We start from the raw sequence: 19095 nt of genomic DNA on the forward strand, positions 1-19095 counted from the left end.
AGCATCCTTGCCCCAACAGTTGAGTAAGCTCAATGTCGCATGGTCCTCACTCCCAGGGCAGGGGATTATTTGAGGGTGGCAGGTGGGGAACTGAACGTGGGACTCAGGGCTTGGCTATTCATAGCATGTCCCTGGGGATAAGGGTGGCATGGAGCGGTGGGCATGCACGCCCGTGGGCATCACCTGCCGAGGCACGGTCTGAGAGGGAGGGTCCTGGAAAGCAAGCAGGAGCCTTGAGCTTGCCAGCAGCGTCTGTCCTAGCTAAGCAAGAGTGAACCACACAAGAAAATCTCCCAGTTTTCTTCCTTGTATCTGCCCTTCTCTGGGATCTTTGCACAAGCTCTTTGGAGCAAAAGAGATGTCCTTTCGGGTGTGGAAACAGCTACTGAGCATGGGCCTGGCCAGGCCTGGCTGCCACCTGGAGCCTGGTATGGGATTTGCTTAGCCGTTGCTGGCAGCTCTCCTGAGAGCAGAGCTTCCTTCTTGCTGTTGCGCCCACATCCACCGAGGCCAAGGCCTGCAGGGCCTTTTAAGGCGCTTCTAGAAAGGAATGGGGGAGTGCAGGGACAGGAAAGGCTACAGCTTTCCTCTAAGAGGATTCAGAGCTGGAAGTCACCCAAGTGGACCTTGGGCTCAGGCCTGCCTCACCAGCATGTGTAACAACATGGGTAGACCCTGACCACACACTCAAGACAGACCTGGGACTTTCAAGGCAAAATGCCCTTCATATAGGCCTTGGGCTGTCTAGGTCCCAACAGGGATTTTGGGACCATCAGGCAGAGATCCTGCCAGGGCAGCACTCTGGGTCAGGCTGGCATTCAAGGTGGGCCCCTTCTCTCAAGGAATGGTATGGATAACTGCTAGGCAGGTGCAGTGACTTCCTCCCTGAAGGAAATTCCATGTTGCTGTCCCTTGGGAGCTGGGAAAGGCATGACCCAAGAGCAAGGGATCCAGTCATTCTGGCCAGCACTGGAGAGTGCCCTCCCCCAGGTCACCAGAAGCCGCCCTGGGTTCCACCTCTGTTGAGAATGGAGGTAGGGAAGGACACATTTCTTCTGACCACCATCTCCCCTGCCTATACAGACCAGGAGGACTCCCCTACTAAAACCTTCTGGGAAGGACACAGGGTGTGCTGTGGCCTCAGCTTCCTGTTTTGCCAGGAGCCAGCCCCAGTGGGAGGTGATTCTTCTTTCCTGTGGATTCTTCTTGAGGCAGCGCTGGGGGGTTGGGGGGGGGAGAGCATAGGCGGGGGTAAGATTTGGTCTTACAAAATTCTGGGATAAGACTCTGTCTTAGGAGATATTTAGGGTTGCTGTATAAGAAAAGGTTACGTATCTAAGTCACTGTGCTATTGTAGCTGACCTGCCTTCTGTGTTCTTCTGAGGCCAGACACTGCAGTCTCAGGTGCTTAGCACCTCATCCTAAAAAAACGGCAGGAGATTAAGTAAAGGATTAGTTGCTAGAGCCTTTTCCCTTTGTCCAGATGCCTCTAGTTTGTCAGACTAGGGGGAAGTCTGGAGCAATAAACTTCTATTGAACCAGGAGAAGAGAATAACAGAAAAACTTTTACATACGTGAATATGCATGATCTCACATATGTCCACACACAGCTTCATGCATGCAGAGTTCTCATCTACACATTTCCACATAAACTCAGCTGGGCCCAGCTTGCATGCATTCTCACAATTTCATACTTACACACATACATGCATACATTCTCACAACTACATACTTACTCACACATCCATACTTACATATGCATATGGAGCAAAAGACCAAGCACCGGTGCAGGAAGAACTCACTCATTCTGGATGAAAAATGAGCTCCAATCTTTATTGCATAGAGAAAGAAAAAGCTTCCACCCTTTTAACGTTAAATGAATTAAACTCATGTTTATAAGAAAAAAGTTTTGTTCCTTTTAATACAGCTAAGCCTGTCTTCTCCTTCCCACCGGGCCTACTCTGTCCCATGGTGAGGAGAAGCCTGCCCACTCCTTCTGCTCTCTGCAGCGTCTTTTTTCCTCTTTCCTTCTGCATTCTGCACATTGCTCTCTTAGTTTTCTTATGTTACCTATAGTCTCTAAGTTATTCCTCTCTGCATTCTCCTAATCTTGTTCTCTCCTGACTAAAAACTTCTCCTTAGTTCAGTTCCTCTCTCAGCTCTATCCTTCTCACCTCTGTTCCTCTCATCTAAATTCTTCTGGTCAGACTCTTCTCTTTGTCCTCAGCCCTTAAACATCTTTCAAGAATACATGATCACATGTTACAAAGTTCATTACAAGTTCACACAAAAAGTCAAAATCATAAATTGAAATAGAAGTTTACAACAGAGAATGTTTACAAGCCTATCAGGAGTAATTATCTAGCTAAACAGCTATCACCTCTCTGAGTCCTACAAGTTCACCTAAGGTTTAAAACCATAACTAAGTTATAAGTGAAGTTCTGTATAGATAGACCTAGTTAATACTTTATCTTCTGTCCTAGCACCTATAATAAATCATTAGTTCCCTTTTTATGACCTTTGGTTAATTGTTTTACCACCTCTTGGATTGTGCTCTGAGCAGGAGAAAGTCTGGTTGCCATCTAAGAGCAATTAACTTAGATGACACTTGGGAGACTGGCAGAGTTCTCATTGCAGTTTTGACTATCAGCAAAGGACCTAATAGCAGTCCTGTTATAAAAGAGCTTAATAACCACAGGTATAATTTTAGGAATTCTTATAGGATCATCATTAAAACTTAAGTCATCTGTCTACATAGCATCACTATAAGACAGTACCTCTTTGTGGATCTGCAGAGATCTGCTCCAAAGGGGTGTGTTATTACTTATTGATTATTATATATGTTAATAATAACAGGAAAAGCATATTAATAGCAGGAATCTTTCGTAAAATGAGTCCCTCACAGCCTTGCTTAATGAGGACTCACCTGTCTCAGATTATATAATAATCCGAAGCAGGCCATTTCCGGGTGGTCACCTGCTAGTATATTAGCTTGTCCCATTATGGCTCCTGACACTGTTTGGTTTCAGGGGACATGTATTCCCCAGATGCCCGCAGTGACCACATCCACGGCAACGATCGGGCTGGGGAAAGCAGCTCCTTCTCACTCCCCAAGAGCTTGGCTAAGCTTGTGTGCTAAGAGCTGAGGTGAGGTCTAGCCTCAGCCATGCAAGCAATGAGCCCACAGTCTACAACCACCCTGGCAGGCTGAAGAAGAGAGGTCAGTACACCCCTGAGCCAGCCCCTGCCTCACTCCTGCTTCTGTTCCTCTGTTGGTCCAGAGTGGTCCCCAAACCCCCTGCTTCAACATCTTAGGAAACTCTAATCCAGTCATGACTCTGTATCTGTGGCTTACCTGGTACCCCCTGTGGTGCTCACGGGTGACAGTCTGAGTCCATTCATCTCAGCTACTCATTTCCTCAAGTGCCAGAGAGATGTCCTCACCCACCCAGATCTGGACCACATCCCTAAGAGCCTTCCAGCCCAATGCAACCCGGAATCACCCCCCAGACCTGTACCAGCTCCCATCTCCCCAAGTACTACAAGTTACCTTCTCCCCGAAACTTGTACCACCACCCTCCACCCGATATTTCACCGCCTCTAACCCTGCCCCCTCCTGCCCCGCTGGACCCACATGCTGTTTACTGACTTTCATACACCACATAGAGCATTTTCATTCAGCAGCTGGGGCTGCCATCAATGGCATTTATTTTGGAGGTAATCGCCACTACAGACATCTCCCTTCGTTTTTAAAAAATAAACATCTTACAAGCATCTTACAGGCTAGAGAGTCAGCAAGAATCTCGCTCGCTCGCTCGCACACTTAGAATATCCGAGGGAAGCTTGAGGGTGGCACAGTGTGGACTCCTTGGCCGTCTGGCGAGCCACCAGGACCGTCAGAGCCATTGTGCTAACTGGATGGCATCGTCGTGTGCACAAGAAGTTCTTCTGCCCAGCAGAAGGGAAGATACTGTTAAACAGAAGCATTTAGAACATTCTGGACCCAGGAGCCAGCCAGGTCAGCACAAGGCTGTCAAGCATAGCATGATCTCATGATGTTCTCAGAGAGGAGCTCAGTCGGGCCAGTAGCTTCCGTGCCCCCGCAGGGGCAACGGACATACCTATGGCATACAAGGGCAGGACAGGGCAGAACTTGGACAGACGAGCCACCTGCCGCCATGACTACACACTCTCTAGAGCACCTCAGGCTCTGCTAGGAGACCAGAGGCTCACTGAGGGAAGCCGGCCGAGAGGAAGAATGCAGCTGCTTGCTGTGTCCGGCATCTTGTTCAGTGGCATGAACCTATTTCAGGATCAGACCAGTGTTTTTCTGGAGGCGGTAAGGAAAGACACCTGCCCTTTCTATCACCTTGAAAACACCACAGAGCCAGCCCTAGCTCCACTGACCCTGAGTCCCCCACCTGAAGGCCGATGGGGACACAGCACTCAACTTAATCTCTGCCTACCCCTGACCCATCTGAGGAGTGCACAGGGCCGGTCTCCCTGGCGCAGAAGCACAGACTGGAACTCAGCACCCACGGCTGGTCGGTCACATGCTCTCGTCCTCCCTAGATTCCTCAGAGAGCCTTGGCGCTGGCAGGGTGCACGGCATGGGCTGCTGGCTTCTGGGGGTGGTGAGCAAAGGCATAGGCCTGCCCCAGGATGGCCAGGTCCACCATGACCTGTAGTAGACCACAGACTGAGAACTGCAGAGGTGCGCCGTTGAGTAAGAAGTAGGCTGTCTTGAAGGTGTCGCCACTTGTCCACATGAGCACCATCTTGAGGCTGCAAGAACAAAAAGGGGCTGTCAGTGTTGACCCAAGAACGGGGTATATGTAGAGGTCAGTAGTGTGGCCCAAAGGATTAGCAGGCACATTAAGAGAGAGAGGGCACAGGAGGGGATGGAACCCTGGTCCAGGCCTGTCCTACCTACCACCTTGTGCCTTTCTCTGGTCTTAGAGACAAAGGACAGTCTATCACACACCAGGACCTGGGAGTTCTGACTCCCATGCAATCAGAATGGTCTGATCACAGGTAGCCACAAGGGTTGGTATCCAGGGAAGCCAGGACCCCAGGGTTCTTCAGTCTGGCCTAGTAGGTCCCCACACTGGGTTCTGCAGATGTGGGAGGAGAATGGAGAAGGCAGAACCAGCACACCAAGCAGAGAGCAGCTGTCCTGGGGCCTCCCTTCAAGAGAGAGTTCTAAGAGAAACAGGGTCCCTCCTGTTATCGCATACATCCCTTGTTCTCACACGGAGTTAGGGACCACAGACATAACTGGTGCACAGACATAATGGTACAAAGAAGCCTAGCTTTCTTGGCAGAATAAGTCTATAGCACTAAAACCACATGCAGCCCGAGTGTCAGGGCTGCAGCTTAGGACCCCAGGCAGACAGCTGATGGCACAATGCAGAGCAGAAATCCCACAAGCTCAAGACGACACGGCTTCTTTGGCCACCTCTCTGCAGTACTCAAGCTTCCTGTCCTCTGGGGGCCCAGCTTACTCCTTCTGGAATCTCAATCTCTCTCCTCTCTCTCTCCTCTCTCTCCTCTCTCTCTCTAACGTGGCCTAAATTAGACACTGTACGCTTCCCACCACTGGATAAAGTTCCTGATGAGCAGTACCCAGAACGTCTCCTTTGGCTCACAGTTTGGGCAGGGCATAGCAGCAAGAGAATGTCCTGTCCCTGTCCATATTCAGAAAGCAGGAAACGCCTGTCCTCAGTTTGCTTCTTTTTTATCCTGACCAGAAACCCAGCTGTCGACAGTGAAGGTGGATCTCTCTACTCCAATTAACCAATCGAGAAACTCCCTTATAGACATGCCAAGAAATCTGTCTCCTAGGTGATTCAAGACCGCGTCAAGCTGACTGTTAACCAGCACAGGCGAGGTTCTGGAGATATGGACACAGAAACGCCACAGAATTCTGCACCTGGCCTCTACTCCAATTGTGACTCAAGCTAAGTTGCCATTTAACTTCAATGTCACCTTCCTGTAGCCAGGTGTGGTGGCACTTGGGGTGGTGGAGGCAGAAAGATGGGGAATTCAAGACCAGCCTCAGCTACAAGACAGCCTCAAAACAAACTAATCACATTATTGGAAAAGAAAATTATGAGAAGTCACCACACACATATACAACCCAGGTAAAGGACCTCTGAAAGGTATGCAAATGTGGGCCCATGGGGAGGTTACCATTGGCTGGTATTTCACACGTGGTCAAACAAGTTTGAGGCTGCAGGTGGATAGAACCAGTCTATATGACATGACACATCTAGAGTCAGGAGCCCCAGAGTTCACCTCTCAGGCGACAGTGCCCCTCATAATCCAACAACACTAAGTTAACAGGAGACAACTTCCATAGGGTCTTCTAAGAGAATGAAGCCCAGAAAGAAGGCTTTTAGTTCTCATTTTAAAATCAGGTAAAGCTGGACTCAGAACACCCAGGGTGATGGATAAGTAGGGGGAGGACAAAATGTGGGTCTTGTTGGGAGACCTCACACCTGTGCAACAACCTCACACCTGCACGTCAGTCCCTCAATAGAGGAACAGAGCATGTTGGGAGGGCTGGGGTCCCTCTACTGCCCAGGTGGGGATGCATTGATTCATTACCTCTCAGAGCCCAGGATTCTCCTAGGACAGTTAGTCACACCTGCCAAACTTCCAGAAGGCCTCTGTGATAGTCATGCCTGTCCAGGCCCTCAGGAAATGCCTGGACAGTCATGTCTATACACTTATCACAAACAGAAAGCAGGTGCTGGACTTAGGTTCCAACCTGGTAGTCAGTGGCTCAAAGCCCTGGTCAGACAGCAGGTGGGCTATACAAGGGCATGTCATGGCCTTAAAAGAAACTAGATCCTGCTGTGACTTATGTAGATTTGAAACAAACCAACAGAAACCAAGAAAGACCTGCAGGCAAAGGTGACCAACTTGCCCCTCAAAGTTACAGATGTCTGGTGGGACAAAACATGCAGAGGTGAACTACAGGACCCCGTTTGACTCAGGGAGTGGGTGCTTCAATAATTCATCCAGTGTTAACACTAAGTGGGTGCGGGATCCCAAGGGCTTGACTCCAAAGTCTCACAGAGACAGGTCTGCAGCACAGGACATACAGCTGGAGCCCTGTGTTCCAGACCACCTGTCCCTGTCCAGGCCACCTGCCTAGGGCCCTCACTATTAACATCCCACTGGCCCCAAGTACATAGTTGTGTCTGTAACAGCAAATGCAGACATGAAGTAATTGCTGGAGCATGACACTACCCTGGAGATATTCTTAGCCACCTGGATTCTTCCTTCAGATAGCCTCTATGCTCCAGGAAAGATAGCTCATTGGTAACATCCATACCATTCTGCTCTTGGGACAGGAATCTAACCACACTGAGGTCCTAACATGCTCTGAATTGCTCAGAGAGTTAAAGAGAGGGAAAGGAGACCACAGTCACACACACACACACACACACACACACATCAGAGGCTACAGGGCTGCTGTACACAAGACCAACTGAAATCCGTTTCCTGGGACTGTTACTGGTTTGCTTGCTCTGAGGCAATGGATGCTAGTCCTTCTCCATACCAGGCTGTTCCTCATCAGCACCATCTTCATGAACATGCAGTGAGCACCACCCCTGAAATCCCAGTACTCAGGAGGCTGAGGCAGGAGGATCAAATATTCATTGGGCCAGGCATGATGGTATATATGCCTTTAATCCAGTACTGGGAGGCAGGGGCAAGTGGATCTTTGTGAGTTCAAGGCTAGCCTGGTCTACATTATCAAGTTCTAGGACTACATAGAGAGACCCTGTCTCAAAAAAAAAATGGAATAAAAGAAGAGTTCAAGGGCATTCTGGGGGATGTGGAAGTATGGTATAAATACCACACCCCAACAAATTCTCTTGTCCTTGGACGGAGGAAACAACTGGCCTAGGGTCTCTAACCAAGAGATTCCCACAGGACGGGATATCTGCTCTCCTGTAGGAATAGCCTTGCAGTGGAATCAGTGTGGGTGTGGAGCAGACTGTCATCACTGAGGCCTAGATTTTCTGCTTCAAGGTCACACTGTAGCTGGTGGCCCAGGCATGGCTGTAGTTCCACCCCTCTCCTCTGCCTCTGCCTCTGCCTGGTGTGACTGCTGTCTCGTCAGCAGGCCTCCTGGCCTGACCCCTCCTGCCCCCCCCCCCCCACTGTTTAATCTAGGCTCCCATTACCTCACTCTTGGCTCCAGCATTTCTCTTCCCAACCAGGCTGCCAGATCACCGCTCTTAAAATACCCCCTCACCTCATCCTTGTCCCGGGCAGTCGACAGGAATGCCTCTCTGGCACCTAGGACTGAAAAGCCAAGTGCTGCACCTGCTCAGCTTGCCTTGCAGTCCACTGGCACGCTGACCACGCTGACCTCAGCCCAGGACCAAGTCATCACTACCCCCTACAAAAGCCCTGCCCCAAGGACTAAAGCCCCGCCCCCAAGGCAGAAAGCCCCACCCCCAAGGCTGAAACCCACCCAAAACTGTGTCCCCTTGGTACCTGGGTTAGGCAACGTTCTCCCAGATGAGACATAAAAAACAAACGCACAAAGGAAAAGCAGACACATCCAATGTCCTCGGAACTGAAAGCTTTTTGTTTGTTTGAGACAGTGTCTTAAGTCTCCTAGGCTGGCATTACATTCCCAACATAGCTGGGGATGACCTTGAATTCGTAAGCCTCCTGTCTCGACCTCCAGGATGCTGGGATTACAGGTGTGTACCCCGATGCCTAGTTTATGTGCTGCTGAGGATCAAACCTCCAGAGTACGCTAGGCAAGCACACGCTACCCACTGAGCCGCCCTCACCCCTAGAGTTGAAGCTTGGGTGTTGAATAGAAAACACCGAGAAAGCAGGAAGGTAAGCCAGAGTGGGATGTATGAAAAATATTTACAAATCACATATTTGATATGATTTTAATGCCCTAGACAGAATTTTTTAATTCTTACCATTCAGTAATAAGATACTACAAATACACATTCTAAAATGGCAGAGATCTTGAAAAGACACTTCTGTGAGGACAGAGCTAAGGCCACGGGAAATGTTCACTGTCATTTCAATGTCAGGTAAAATGCAAGCCAGACCATCCTGAGCCAAGGACTTCACACACACTAGGATGTTGGAACTACACAGCAAATAAGAGCAGATCTGGGGAATCAGGAACACACACACACACACACACCTACCCCCACCCCCACCCTACCTCCCAACCCCCCACCCTGTACAACTACTGGAATGTGAAAATGGAATACGGGCTGGCAGTTCCACAGAAGATCATACCCCAAGCCATCACGTGACGTGGCGGTTCTATGCCTACATGCTTTCTCTATAAAGGAAAACACAGTATGTCCAGAAGAAATTATCTATGAAATCGGGACGGCATGAGTCAACTGAAGACAGACAAACATCTGGAACATTCCCGTCATGAAGTCATAGAAGGGAACAATGCTCCTCCAGTGTCAGGCCAGACACAGAAGACCACACAGTATAAGATTCCACAGACAGGTAATGACCAGAACAGGCAAGTAGTCAGGGAAGGCAGAAAGCGAGTAGGCGGTGTGGAGGAGTCTGGGTCAGATGGTCAAGGCTGCTAATGAGTTCAAGTTTCTCAACCTTTATAAAGAGATGATGCTAAAATTAGAAGACAATGCTACTCCCGGAGCCTGTGTGCCCGCTAACATGCCCCACTGGGTACTATGCAAGCAGGTTATTCTGCAAGCAGAGCACCTAGCCAAGGTGGTACCTGGCCTTTGTACTCTGGGCACTATGAGAAGCATTTTTTCTTCTCACAGAGCAAACAGCACAGGTTGACTATAGAAGTCCAGCAGTGACCATGACATGTCCTAGAAGCAGCATGCTGGGTTTCCCAAAAGGCTCTGAATGTGAGGGGCCTGCTCAGGTGACCACGGCTAGACCTGTGTGATCATAGGATAAGCAGAGTCCAGTCATGGGAGCATCTTACTATGGTGAGAGAGCCCAGAGTCCCAGATGGATACTGCAGAGTGGCCTGGTTCAGGGGCCGGAAGCTCGGCCTCCGCCCTGGGGCTAAGCCCACCTGCCTCTCTGTCATTCTGTTCTCACTCAGCCTCCAGCCTCACCCGAGGGCCCTGCCTTCCTTGCTAGATTCTTCAGACTCTGCTATGCCTCTCCCTCCTCATTCTGCAATTCCAGTGCCTTCCCCAGCTACACCCTCCTGTTCCGTGAAGAGGGCTGACGTGCTGCTAAAGGCTTGGTTTCCTCCCTCGTTCACACCCACCCCCACCCTCCAGTAATTACTTGTTAGGGAACAGTCTTCAATTCTAGTAAAACCTGGAGGAAAAAGAATGCAAACACCCCACACACACAGGATCTGCCTTGCAGAGGTCTGCTGCGTTAATTAGTAAAGTTATTCCAAAAGCATCATCATTCATCACCGGCTCCAAAGCCACGGTCTGCGAATATTTTTCAAGAAGGAAACTATTCAAAGTAGCTCCACGATGGGAAATGTCTATGTGCCCGTGGGGTTGTGTGTGTGTGCATGTGTGTATGTGTAGGTGGTATGTGTGCACACTCATCTGTACACATGTGTGCAGTGGAGTAAGACTTTCCAGGAAATCTGCTCTGAAGCTATTAAAATTAGTAAAAAAGAAAATAATAATAATAACAAACACAAGTTCCTCTCTATTCTTAATCATTCCCCGCACCACCCACCTCCCAGGCCCTATTCCCAGCCCCAGGAATCCATAAGTAAAGAAACTGAAGTCCCCATTACGGTGCAGTGGTGTGAGCAGGTCCTTAGAGAAAGGGGATGCAGCCTACACGGTCTTGCTTCCATCTGTCAGCAGCCTCTGGTTCTTATGTCTGTTCCAGTGTCCGTGTGTGTGCACACACATGTCTTAAACCCATTTTCAATCAATCACATGAAGTACCTGCACTCTATCAAATTTATTTAAAACAGCACTTTCCATGACTTCCAGAGTCATAATCCCTTAGATCCGTGGGAGTCCAGCACCCCACTGAGGAGGCAGGGACACAGCTGGACCTGCGATGACGGCAATCCCCAACTAGGATTCCTGATGAACAATCCTAATAATAAAGGCAGTAGCCATGCTACACTGGGAGCTTGGCCAGCAAATGCCTCTGTGCACATGAAGGCGCCTGGATGGTGCCCCAGCAGGGAGCCCTAGTATCTCCAAACACTGGCTCCACACCACCGACTCTAAAACATCTCTGTTGTCAGCCAAAAATGGCTCACCCACATATTGAGTTTTGGAATCACAAGTTAGTGGCCTCCAGATATCACCCCGGGGCACATCCACCAACCCCAAACCAGAGCTGTGGGATGGTCATAGCGCCAGCTCCACCAGATGTAAAACAATAAATGAATCAGACCCAAGTCAGGGCTCCACCCATCCTCACTAGAGAAACGTGATCCACTCTGGTCACAACTGCCAGCCTATCTCTGCCCTTCCTGTGTAAACATCATGTTTAAACCTACCCTGTACCAACTTCTGCACCTCATACTTGTACTGACACGATCAGTACACACGAGGACCACCCTACAGCCCTGCATCCAATAAAAAGAACTGAAAAGAGGGATGTTAAACCCTGGTATCTCAGCCGGGCGGTGGTGGCACACACCTGTAATCCCAGCACTTGGGAGGCAGAGGCAGGTGGATTTCTGAGTTCGAGGCCAGCCTGGTCTACAGAGTGAGTTCCAGGACAGCTAGGGCTACACAGAGAAACCCTGTCTCCAAACAAAACAAAACAAAACAAAAACAAACCCCTGGTATCTGACTCTGCACTCTCCACTGTCCCTTCTTACCAAGACTTGCTTTTCTCAACAAAACAGGACCCTGTGATTCCACTGACAACAAAGTATCACCAGGACACACAAGGGTGCACAAAGGTGCACAGGGTGCCACGAACCTTCAGAGAAAGGAGGCCACCAGAGGAGGGATGGAGTGGGTAGGGAGAAATAGGTGTCTGGGAGAAGGAAGCTGGAGTCTCAGAAGTGCTCGGGTCTCTGAGAAGCAGGCAGGCTCTCAGTGTGGAGTCAAGCGGCTTCCTTAAGAATGGCGCCCAATTAAACGCAGGGCTGTGTTCTTCCCTCCTCCTCCCCAGCTGACCTGTGCTGAATAAATGCTGTTTTCTTCAAGACTTTCCAATGGTCTATGGGAACCGTCCTGTGCTAGACAGATGTCTCCAGACACTTCTCAGTACGGTCCTGACAACAGTCTATCCTCCTCTGCCAGACACTGTAGCTTTGGTAGGCCATGGCGAGTGAGTCCCACTGTGAAAAAGCCAGAGTTGGGGAACCTTTGGCAGGGTCATATGCCCTGCCACACCCAGTTGTATAGGTACCATGTTCCTCAGTCCCTGGTCTCTGCAACTCCTGATGGGCTGTGGCCTCCACAGGAGGTTCTGCTTCCCTCCCGGCCCCCTCCAAGCACATCTTCTTAGACAAGAGTCAAAGGCCCACTGTGTTGAAGCAGCATGGTTTCCCCTGGAAACCCCAGGCTCCAGGGCCCCAGCGAGTGCCAGGGAAGCCTCTGGGAACACCCTACCTCATGCCCTCCGTGGAGCGGTGGCGGTAGTTTCGGTACAGCTGCGGCACGCCCAGCATGGCTTCTGTCAGCACGGCCAGGAAGCCCAGCGTCTCCACAAACAGAGCCGAGTCGATAGACAGGTAGGTGATGTAGCCTGCCACACCCGTGAAGGCCAGGACGCACTGCACATAGTCTGTGAAGCTGCTCCAGTGCCAGAAGTGATGAGGATCAAAGTCTAGAGGGAGAGCAGGGAGAGAGGCGCGAGGTGAGCGGACTGGAGGTCACGGGGACAGCGACACCAACAATGGGCAGGTCCAGTCAGTGGAAGGGAGTTGAACCATGGGACAAGGCAAGGTCATTGTGAGGAGAAATGAATGGGGTCAGGCGAAGTTAGTGTGGTGAAGAAGTACAAACAGGGCAAGGCCAGAGTGGGGGGACCTGAGGGGGTCAAAGCCACTGCGGGAGATGTGGATGGTTCCGTTCAGTGGGGAGAGATGGAAGCAAGCCAGCCAGCGTGGAGGAGCTGCTAACAGGTGGCGGTCAGTTCAGTGTGGGCAGGGTAGATGACAGCACTCCAACAGAAGCAATTCTAGGGACTCTTGGTACCAAATATTAAGTCCTTCAGGTTAATTCCAATCGTTCTAGGAAGGCACACAGACTGTACCACAGCCTCTGGGATCTGACGCCTGGGTTAGAGGGACAGCCCCGCCCTCTGTAACACTGGTTAACTAAGGATCTCCATTCACTCGGGGCTATTGAACCCACCTCCTGGGACTGATCTAATGGTTAATGGATCAATTCTACAAGTCTTAACTGTTTTCCGCCCATGAGAGGGACTCGGTCAGCACATACTACATACTCGGTCACCAGCACAATAGCCACGTTGCCTGGTGATGGATTCTGTGGAATACTCACAAGCAATGGCGTGAATGAATTAAATGATGCTTTGCCCGCCGAGACCATGGAAACTGCAGGGGGAGCCTCCGGTGAGAAGGGAACTTGTCACACGGGAGGATGGGAGGACGAGGCGTGGCTATGCGGACCTGGCCCTTAGTTCATAAGCCCAAGACAGGAAATTCCAGCGGGTGTAGGTGGGCAGGGCCAAGAGGAGCCAGAGATGCTAAACTCGTCTAAGGATGGCTGTTTTTTAGGGGGAGGTGGGATTTTTTTTTCTTTTCTACTTTTGTTATTTCACTTTGGGGGCTAGGAAGGAAAAACTTCTCACACAACCTAGGCAAGTGTTCTACCAAGGAGCTGCACCCCAGCCCACTGAATACATCCTGTAGTCAGGAAAACAGCTAACACACCATCAGCCTGGTAGCCCTGTTTGTAATGAAAACTGGACCATCTTTAACATACAAACTGCAGTAAATGTGCAGCCCTAGGGTTTTCAGAGGCTCAGCCTGCCCTGCACCAGCATCCTGCATCTCAACTGTGCATCTGAATGAGCAGGTGGCCATCTCCCTCTGCTCCAGAAGAAATCAAGACGTGCTGGTGTGGCACACATTAAAAAGTGTGTGTGTGTGGGGGGGGGGGTTGCATTTAACTTCCAATTAGTCAGACCACACACACACACACACACACACACACACACACCATTTCTGATGTACCCAAGGATTTCACTTATCTAAGAAAGCCATTTTTTTGTTTCTGGGGAGTAGGCCAGGACATAAAGGAGTAGCCAGGAGAAACCCCAGAGAGCAGAGACCAGGTGGCCTCTGTGAAGTAGCACGGCAGGATGTCGCCCAAGCCTACTCCACTCACTAGGCTCAGAGACACAAAGAAGTCACCCTGTCAGAGATAACAAGTCTCACTGAAACCCTGGACCCAGAGAAACTCTACAACAAAAGCTGCCTTTCTAAGTTTGGGTCTCTGGGGCATCTTCCCCCTTCCCCAGCCTCAGCAACAGGCATGTGGGTCCAAAGGCCTAAATGTGTTATCAATACATCAATAAAATTTGACTCAGGGCCTACTACAGGCCTAAAGCCAGGTGAGAGGAGATGTAAATGTCACCTTCGCCATCTACAGCTAAGGCCCAGCGACTATGTTCAGAGCCTTCTGGATGTTAGTCTAGCCTGGACTCATTCACAGTTCCAATGTATCCTGATCATGGCCCAAGAGGCAGGCACTTGGCCCCCAAGGCAAGAAGCCCAATCCCGAAAGGAGCTTTCTCTGGGGAACAAGGGGGAGCAGAGCTGGTCTACACTATGGGAGCCCACACACTGACTCTCTGTGTGTTCCAGCACCTTCAGAGAGTGCTAATCGGACTCTCAGAGACCAACAGATGCCCATCAGAGCACAGGAAAGAGGCCATCACCTCAGTGTCACATCGTCACATGTGGCGTGTGGTGACCGGGACCCGGAAGCCAGGGCCAGCCCTTCAACAGCAGGTAACAAGGGTCAGATGAGGGACGAGCATGGCTCCCAGGATACCTGGTTCCTGAAAGGCGGTGAGAAGATATGGAGACATAATGGGGAAGACACAGCACCCCAAGTTTCCTCCAGAAGACAGAAAGGTAAGGAGCTCTGCAGGACACTTAAACACTAATAACCTACCACAAACACGTCTGAAAGCCCCAGTGTCCTTTTGAATCTATGATGTACAACAGGATAAATGGCCCAATACATAAATGGGCAAAAAGGAATAGACAGAAAATAGTCAAAAAACACACGGAAGAAAACTCAACATCCTCAAGTCTTAAGGTCAAGTCCTCCTGGGCCCCCTTGAGGTCAGAGCAGCCCTAACACTGCTGTAAGGAAGAAAAGACCCTGGGTCTATTACAGCATCGACAGCACAAAGAAACGAAGTCCAGGCCAGGGTTTTGTTTTTGTTTTCCCTTAACTGCCCATCCCTAGGGCAGTAAACCACCTTGAGGCCCCACAGTTCCCAGGGCAGCTTTGACGCCTGTGTTCCTACAGCAGCCCGCCAGCACCCTCGTGTGGCTTGTCTGTGCCAATTCAGGCAAAGCTTTCCCACTCCCTCAGGAGCAAGGGAAGAAGTAGTCACATTTTCCAGAGAGCAGGCCATGTAGTATGCAGGGTCAGGGACCCTGGCCATTAGCGCCTCAGCTCCCCGCCTAGAGTTTAAGCCAATAACATCCAGCCACCAAAACAGCAGAGCGAACCTCAGAACCAGTGAGGAACAAGGAACAGGGCTCTCTATCTTGGAAGTGAGTCCTCAGAAACAACAGCTCTGCTCCAGGCTAGCGGGTCAGATCCTGCCTGGACCAGCAGTAGGACTCACCTCTGAGAAGATGCGCGGGGAGTGGCAGCTGATACCTGACACTAACATGAAGTAGGGACTCAGGAGACTGAGCTACCAGAGCTGACGAGCTGGTGAGAACAGACCACCCCAATGACAGCATGGCAGGACATGTAATGCTTTGCAGCCCCTCCTGGCAAGTGGGACTAGCGAATGCTTCTCTCCAGTTCCCTAAAGTACTCCGCACTCCTGTGGGGGAGCCACAGTCACAGCCTCCAAGCTCCACAAAGGTCTCTGTGGCTGTGTCACACTGCTCCACGTGCCCTTGTGGCAGACATACAAGTCAGGACTGTGGGCTGGAAATGGCAGGAACCAATCTGGCCATCCAGAATGAACACTTTGGCCTGTGAAGCTGAGCGAGCAGAGAGGAATTCACATCAGATGCGACTAACACCGGCCACCCTTTCCCTGAGCACCACTCAGCAAGCCACACAGGGAAGCCACAACATGAGAGCATCCCACGGCCTGTTGTGATCAAACTTCTGAGTCAGTAATCTAGAACCGCTCTCACCATCCTGGGGACACCAGCATCAACAGAGATCTCCTTAAAACATTCAGAAGAAAGAGGAAACAAAGTCCCCTGCCAAGTCCCAGCTGGGCAAGCCAGGGACAGAGCAGGGTTCTGCCCAGAAACTCATGAAGAATCCATCTCAGCAGCACACGGGCAGAGTCACCTCCCAAGCCACTTCCCACGAGTCACATAAACACATTCATTTTCAACCCAAAGGCCCTTCTTAGATAGCTATGACAGAGCTGCTTCCTCCTTTTCCCACCAGCACACAACACCACACATCCCAACATGCACGGAACACGGTACATGCCTGACTCCAAAGGCCTAGTACAAAGAATAGGTCTACAATGTCTGTGCTGACTGCACTGGAAGGATGTTTTGTAAAATAAATATAAAGAGTAACTTCGTTCATTCATCTGGGAGGTGGGGCCTTGGTCTGGCTGCTCTCAGACTCCTGGGCCTCCTGAACAGTGGGGCTCCAGGTATGGCCTCCTGCACCTGGCTTTTTCTTCATCTTTGATGAACGGTTGAAAACTCCACATTTCTCTGTGTGGCTTACACACTGGCTGCATTCGGTTTCTTCAGGAGCAACGTCTGACTTTCACTACAGCCTGGCAGGACTCTCTGCCCGGATCACCTGAGATTCTGAGACAGTTATCTTCCTCAGACTGTCTGCCCTGAGATTCCCAGCCTGGCCAGACCCCTGGTCAGAAAACCAACCAAGCCAGAGCCTCCCAGGTAAGGACAAGAGGAAGGCTGAGCGCGTGCCCCAGCACATGCTTACCAAAGTCAAGAGCAGACCAGGGTGCTCCTGGACATAAGACCATGAGGTGCGCTGCAACCTGGTTGGGCTCTTTGTCTGGAGGACACTGAGGCCTGCTGATAACAATGTTCTCAGTCGTTATGGAATAAACACTCAACCTCAAACAGCTAAAGGAAAAAAATCTTCATGGTCCAAATATAACTTGGTGATGATGTCTATGCAAATAAAAATTAACCCTGCGTGAGAAAACAAAGAAACAGGTCTGATTCTGGCCAGCCTGGTTCAGATTCAAGCACAGCCTTCCTCCCTGCACCTAATGCGCACAGGAACTCAGACTTCCAGGTAGATCCCCAAGTCCCAGGAAACCTGCAGGAAGCCTCCAGGACCTGGCAGCTCACCTGGAAAGATGACAGGAGTTATATGGTCCACGTGGCACCAGCTTTCACACTGACTGAAGGTCAGATACATCAACTGACTTTAAGAGAACAGCCAAGACCCCCTGCAACCGCTGAAATGGTCCTCCTGGCCTTTTCACCTGACCTGTCCCTACTCACCCCGGCACTGCCGTCCCACAATCGACAAGGGATAGGAGAGCCTGCGGCTCAGCCAGAGGATGGCTCGGAGACCCAGAGTCAATGTTCTGGGAGCACAGCCCTAGCCTACCAAGTTCAGCCCGCTCTCCCAGCTTCCGGACAAAACAGCAAATAACCACCAAGGCCAGCATCCCACTCGGATTTGAGGTTACACAAATAAAGCCGCCAGGGTACTGCTGCTAGCGGTGGTACCACATCACTGTGGCAACTGTTCTGAGAGCTGGGGAAGCTATGGTAAGTAATGTTTGTTATGTATGGGCTATGGGTGCTGGTGATTCTCTGTCTCTCATTTCAGGAGCCCTTTCTGACTGTCCTACCAACATACCAACAAAGGATTGGAACACTCAACTCCAAGTTTCTCCATCAATGACATGGACAGAGAACACTGACCCCTGTGGTCACCTGGCCCCAAACATTTTTTCTTAGCACCATTCCCTTCAATGGAGATGAGCCCAGGGAGAGAGGGGGTACAGTGGCCCACACCTGCCATTTCACCCTGCAGAGCACTCTTCAGTGTCACCATCATTGCAGCTAATAGGAAAGCAATCTCTGTTCTGAAGGGTTCAAGTTCTTGACAACACAGCTTAAAAATAACCGAAAGGGCCCAGCAAGGCTCTGGCCCAGCGAGCACCAGAATAAACAGTTTTACCTTCCAAAATGGTGCCTTCATTTGAAAGAGTGTTTAAGGTTCCTGCTTCCCCAGCAGTCCTAGGAACACCGCTCAGTTCCAACAGTAAGCCACCATCTCAAGTAAGCCACTCGATCTCAAGTTTATTCCTCAACACCACTGACAGAACAACACTGAGGCGCGTGGCCAGTCTTTATGAACCATCCTCCCTAATTCTAGCCCCAGGGGTTCAAGTTAAACAGATCGGTCAGGTAAGCACTTGTAGAAAAGCAGCAGGGGGTCTTGGGAAACCATAGCAGAAATCTCACAGATGGGGGGGGGGGCGGGCTATGCTCCAGCACAGGTTCTAGGATAAGGGCTGACCTACACAGCGTGCCCTTCACCCGCTCAGCTCCTCCGCTCTGTGCTCTGCCCGGCCACCCCACTCAGGGTGGGGCTCCACACAGGGGTAAGGCTGAGAATCCTGGGTGACACCACAGCACCTTACACAGGGTAGGGACTCCATACCAGAGGCAGATGACTGAGGGGAGCAGAGGTCACCTTCCACCAGGACCTGTCCTCAGAGCGAGCTGTTGGCACCAGCTCAGAGCAGCCTCTGAGGTTCTGTCCTAGGGACAGAGATAGGAGCAGAGAGCTCAAAGCCCTAAGAGACAGATGCTCAGAACAGAGCACGGGCAACCTTGGGCTCAAGAGTCCTAGCAAAAGGAGGAAGAGCTGGGACCTGGAGGACGTTGAGTTGGACACCCATGATTTTTACACTTGGGAAAACTGAGACAGGAAGCTAGTGGATACCAGG

At 50.7% G+C, this 19095-nt stretch overlaps 1 protein-coding gene across 4 annotated transcripts in view; it reads right to left on the reverse strand.

The window, feature by feature from the left end:
* Positions 1-3670: 3670 nt before the first annotated feature.
* Slc66a2 (solute carrier family 66 member 2) overlaps positions 3671-19095 on the reverse strand; it is a 37175-nt gene continuing 21750 nt past the window's right edge. For 2 of the 4 annotated variants that reach the window (XM_052155185.1, XM_052155184.1), the window contains 2 exons: positions 12561-12777; positions 3671-4785 (listed from right to left, as the gene is read on the reverse strand). In XM_052155185.1, the coding sequence (XP_052011145.1) occupies positions 4578-4785; positions 12561-12777 (425 nt within the window). In that variant the 3' untranslated portion in view covers positions 3671-4577. Of the gene's footprint in view, positions 4786-12122; positions 12287-12560; positions 12778-19095 lie in introns of all 4 variants that reach the window. The other 2 variants (XR_007972993.1, XM_052155186.1) reach the window with 2 other exon arrangements.

Source organism: Apodemus sylvaticus, chromosome 13 (assembly GCF_947179515.1).
Source record: "Apodemus sylvaticus chromosome 13, mApoSyl1.1, whole genome shotgun sequence".
Classification (NCBI taxonomy): Eukaryota; Metazoa; Chordata; class Mammalia; order Rodentia; family Muridae; genus Apodemus; species Apodemus sylvaticus.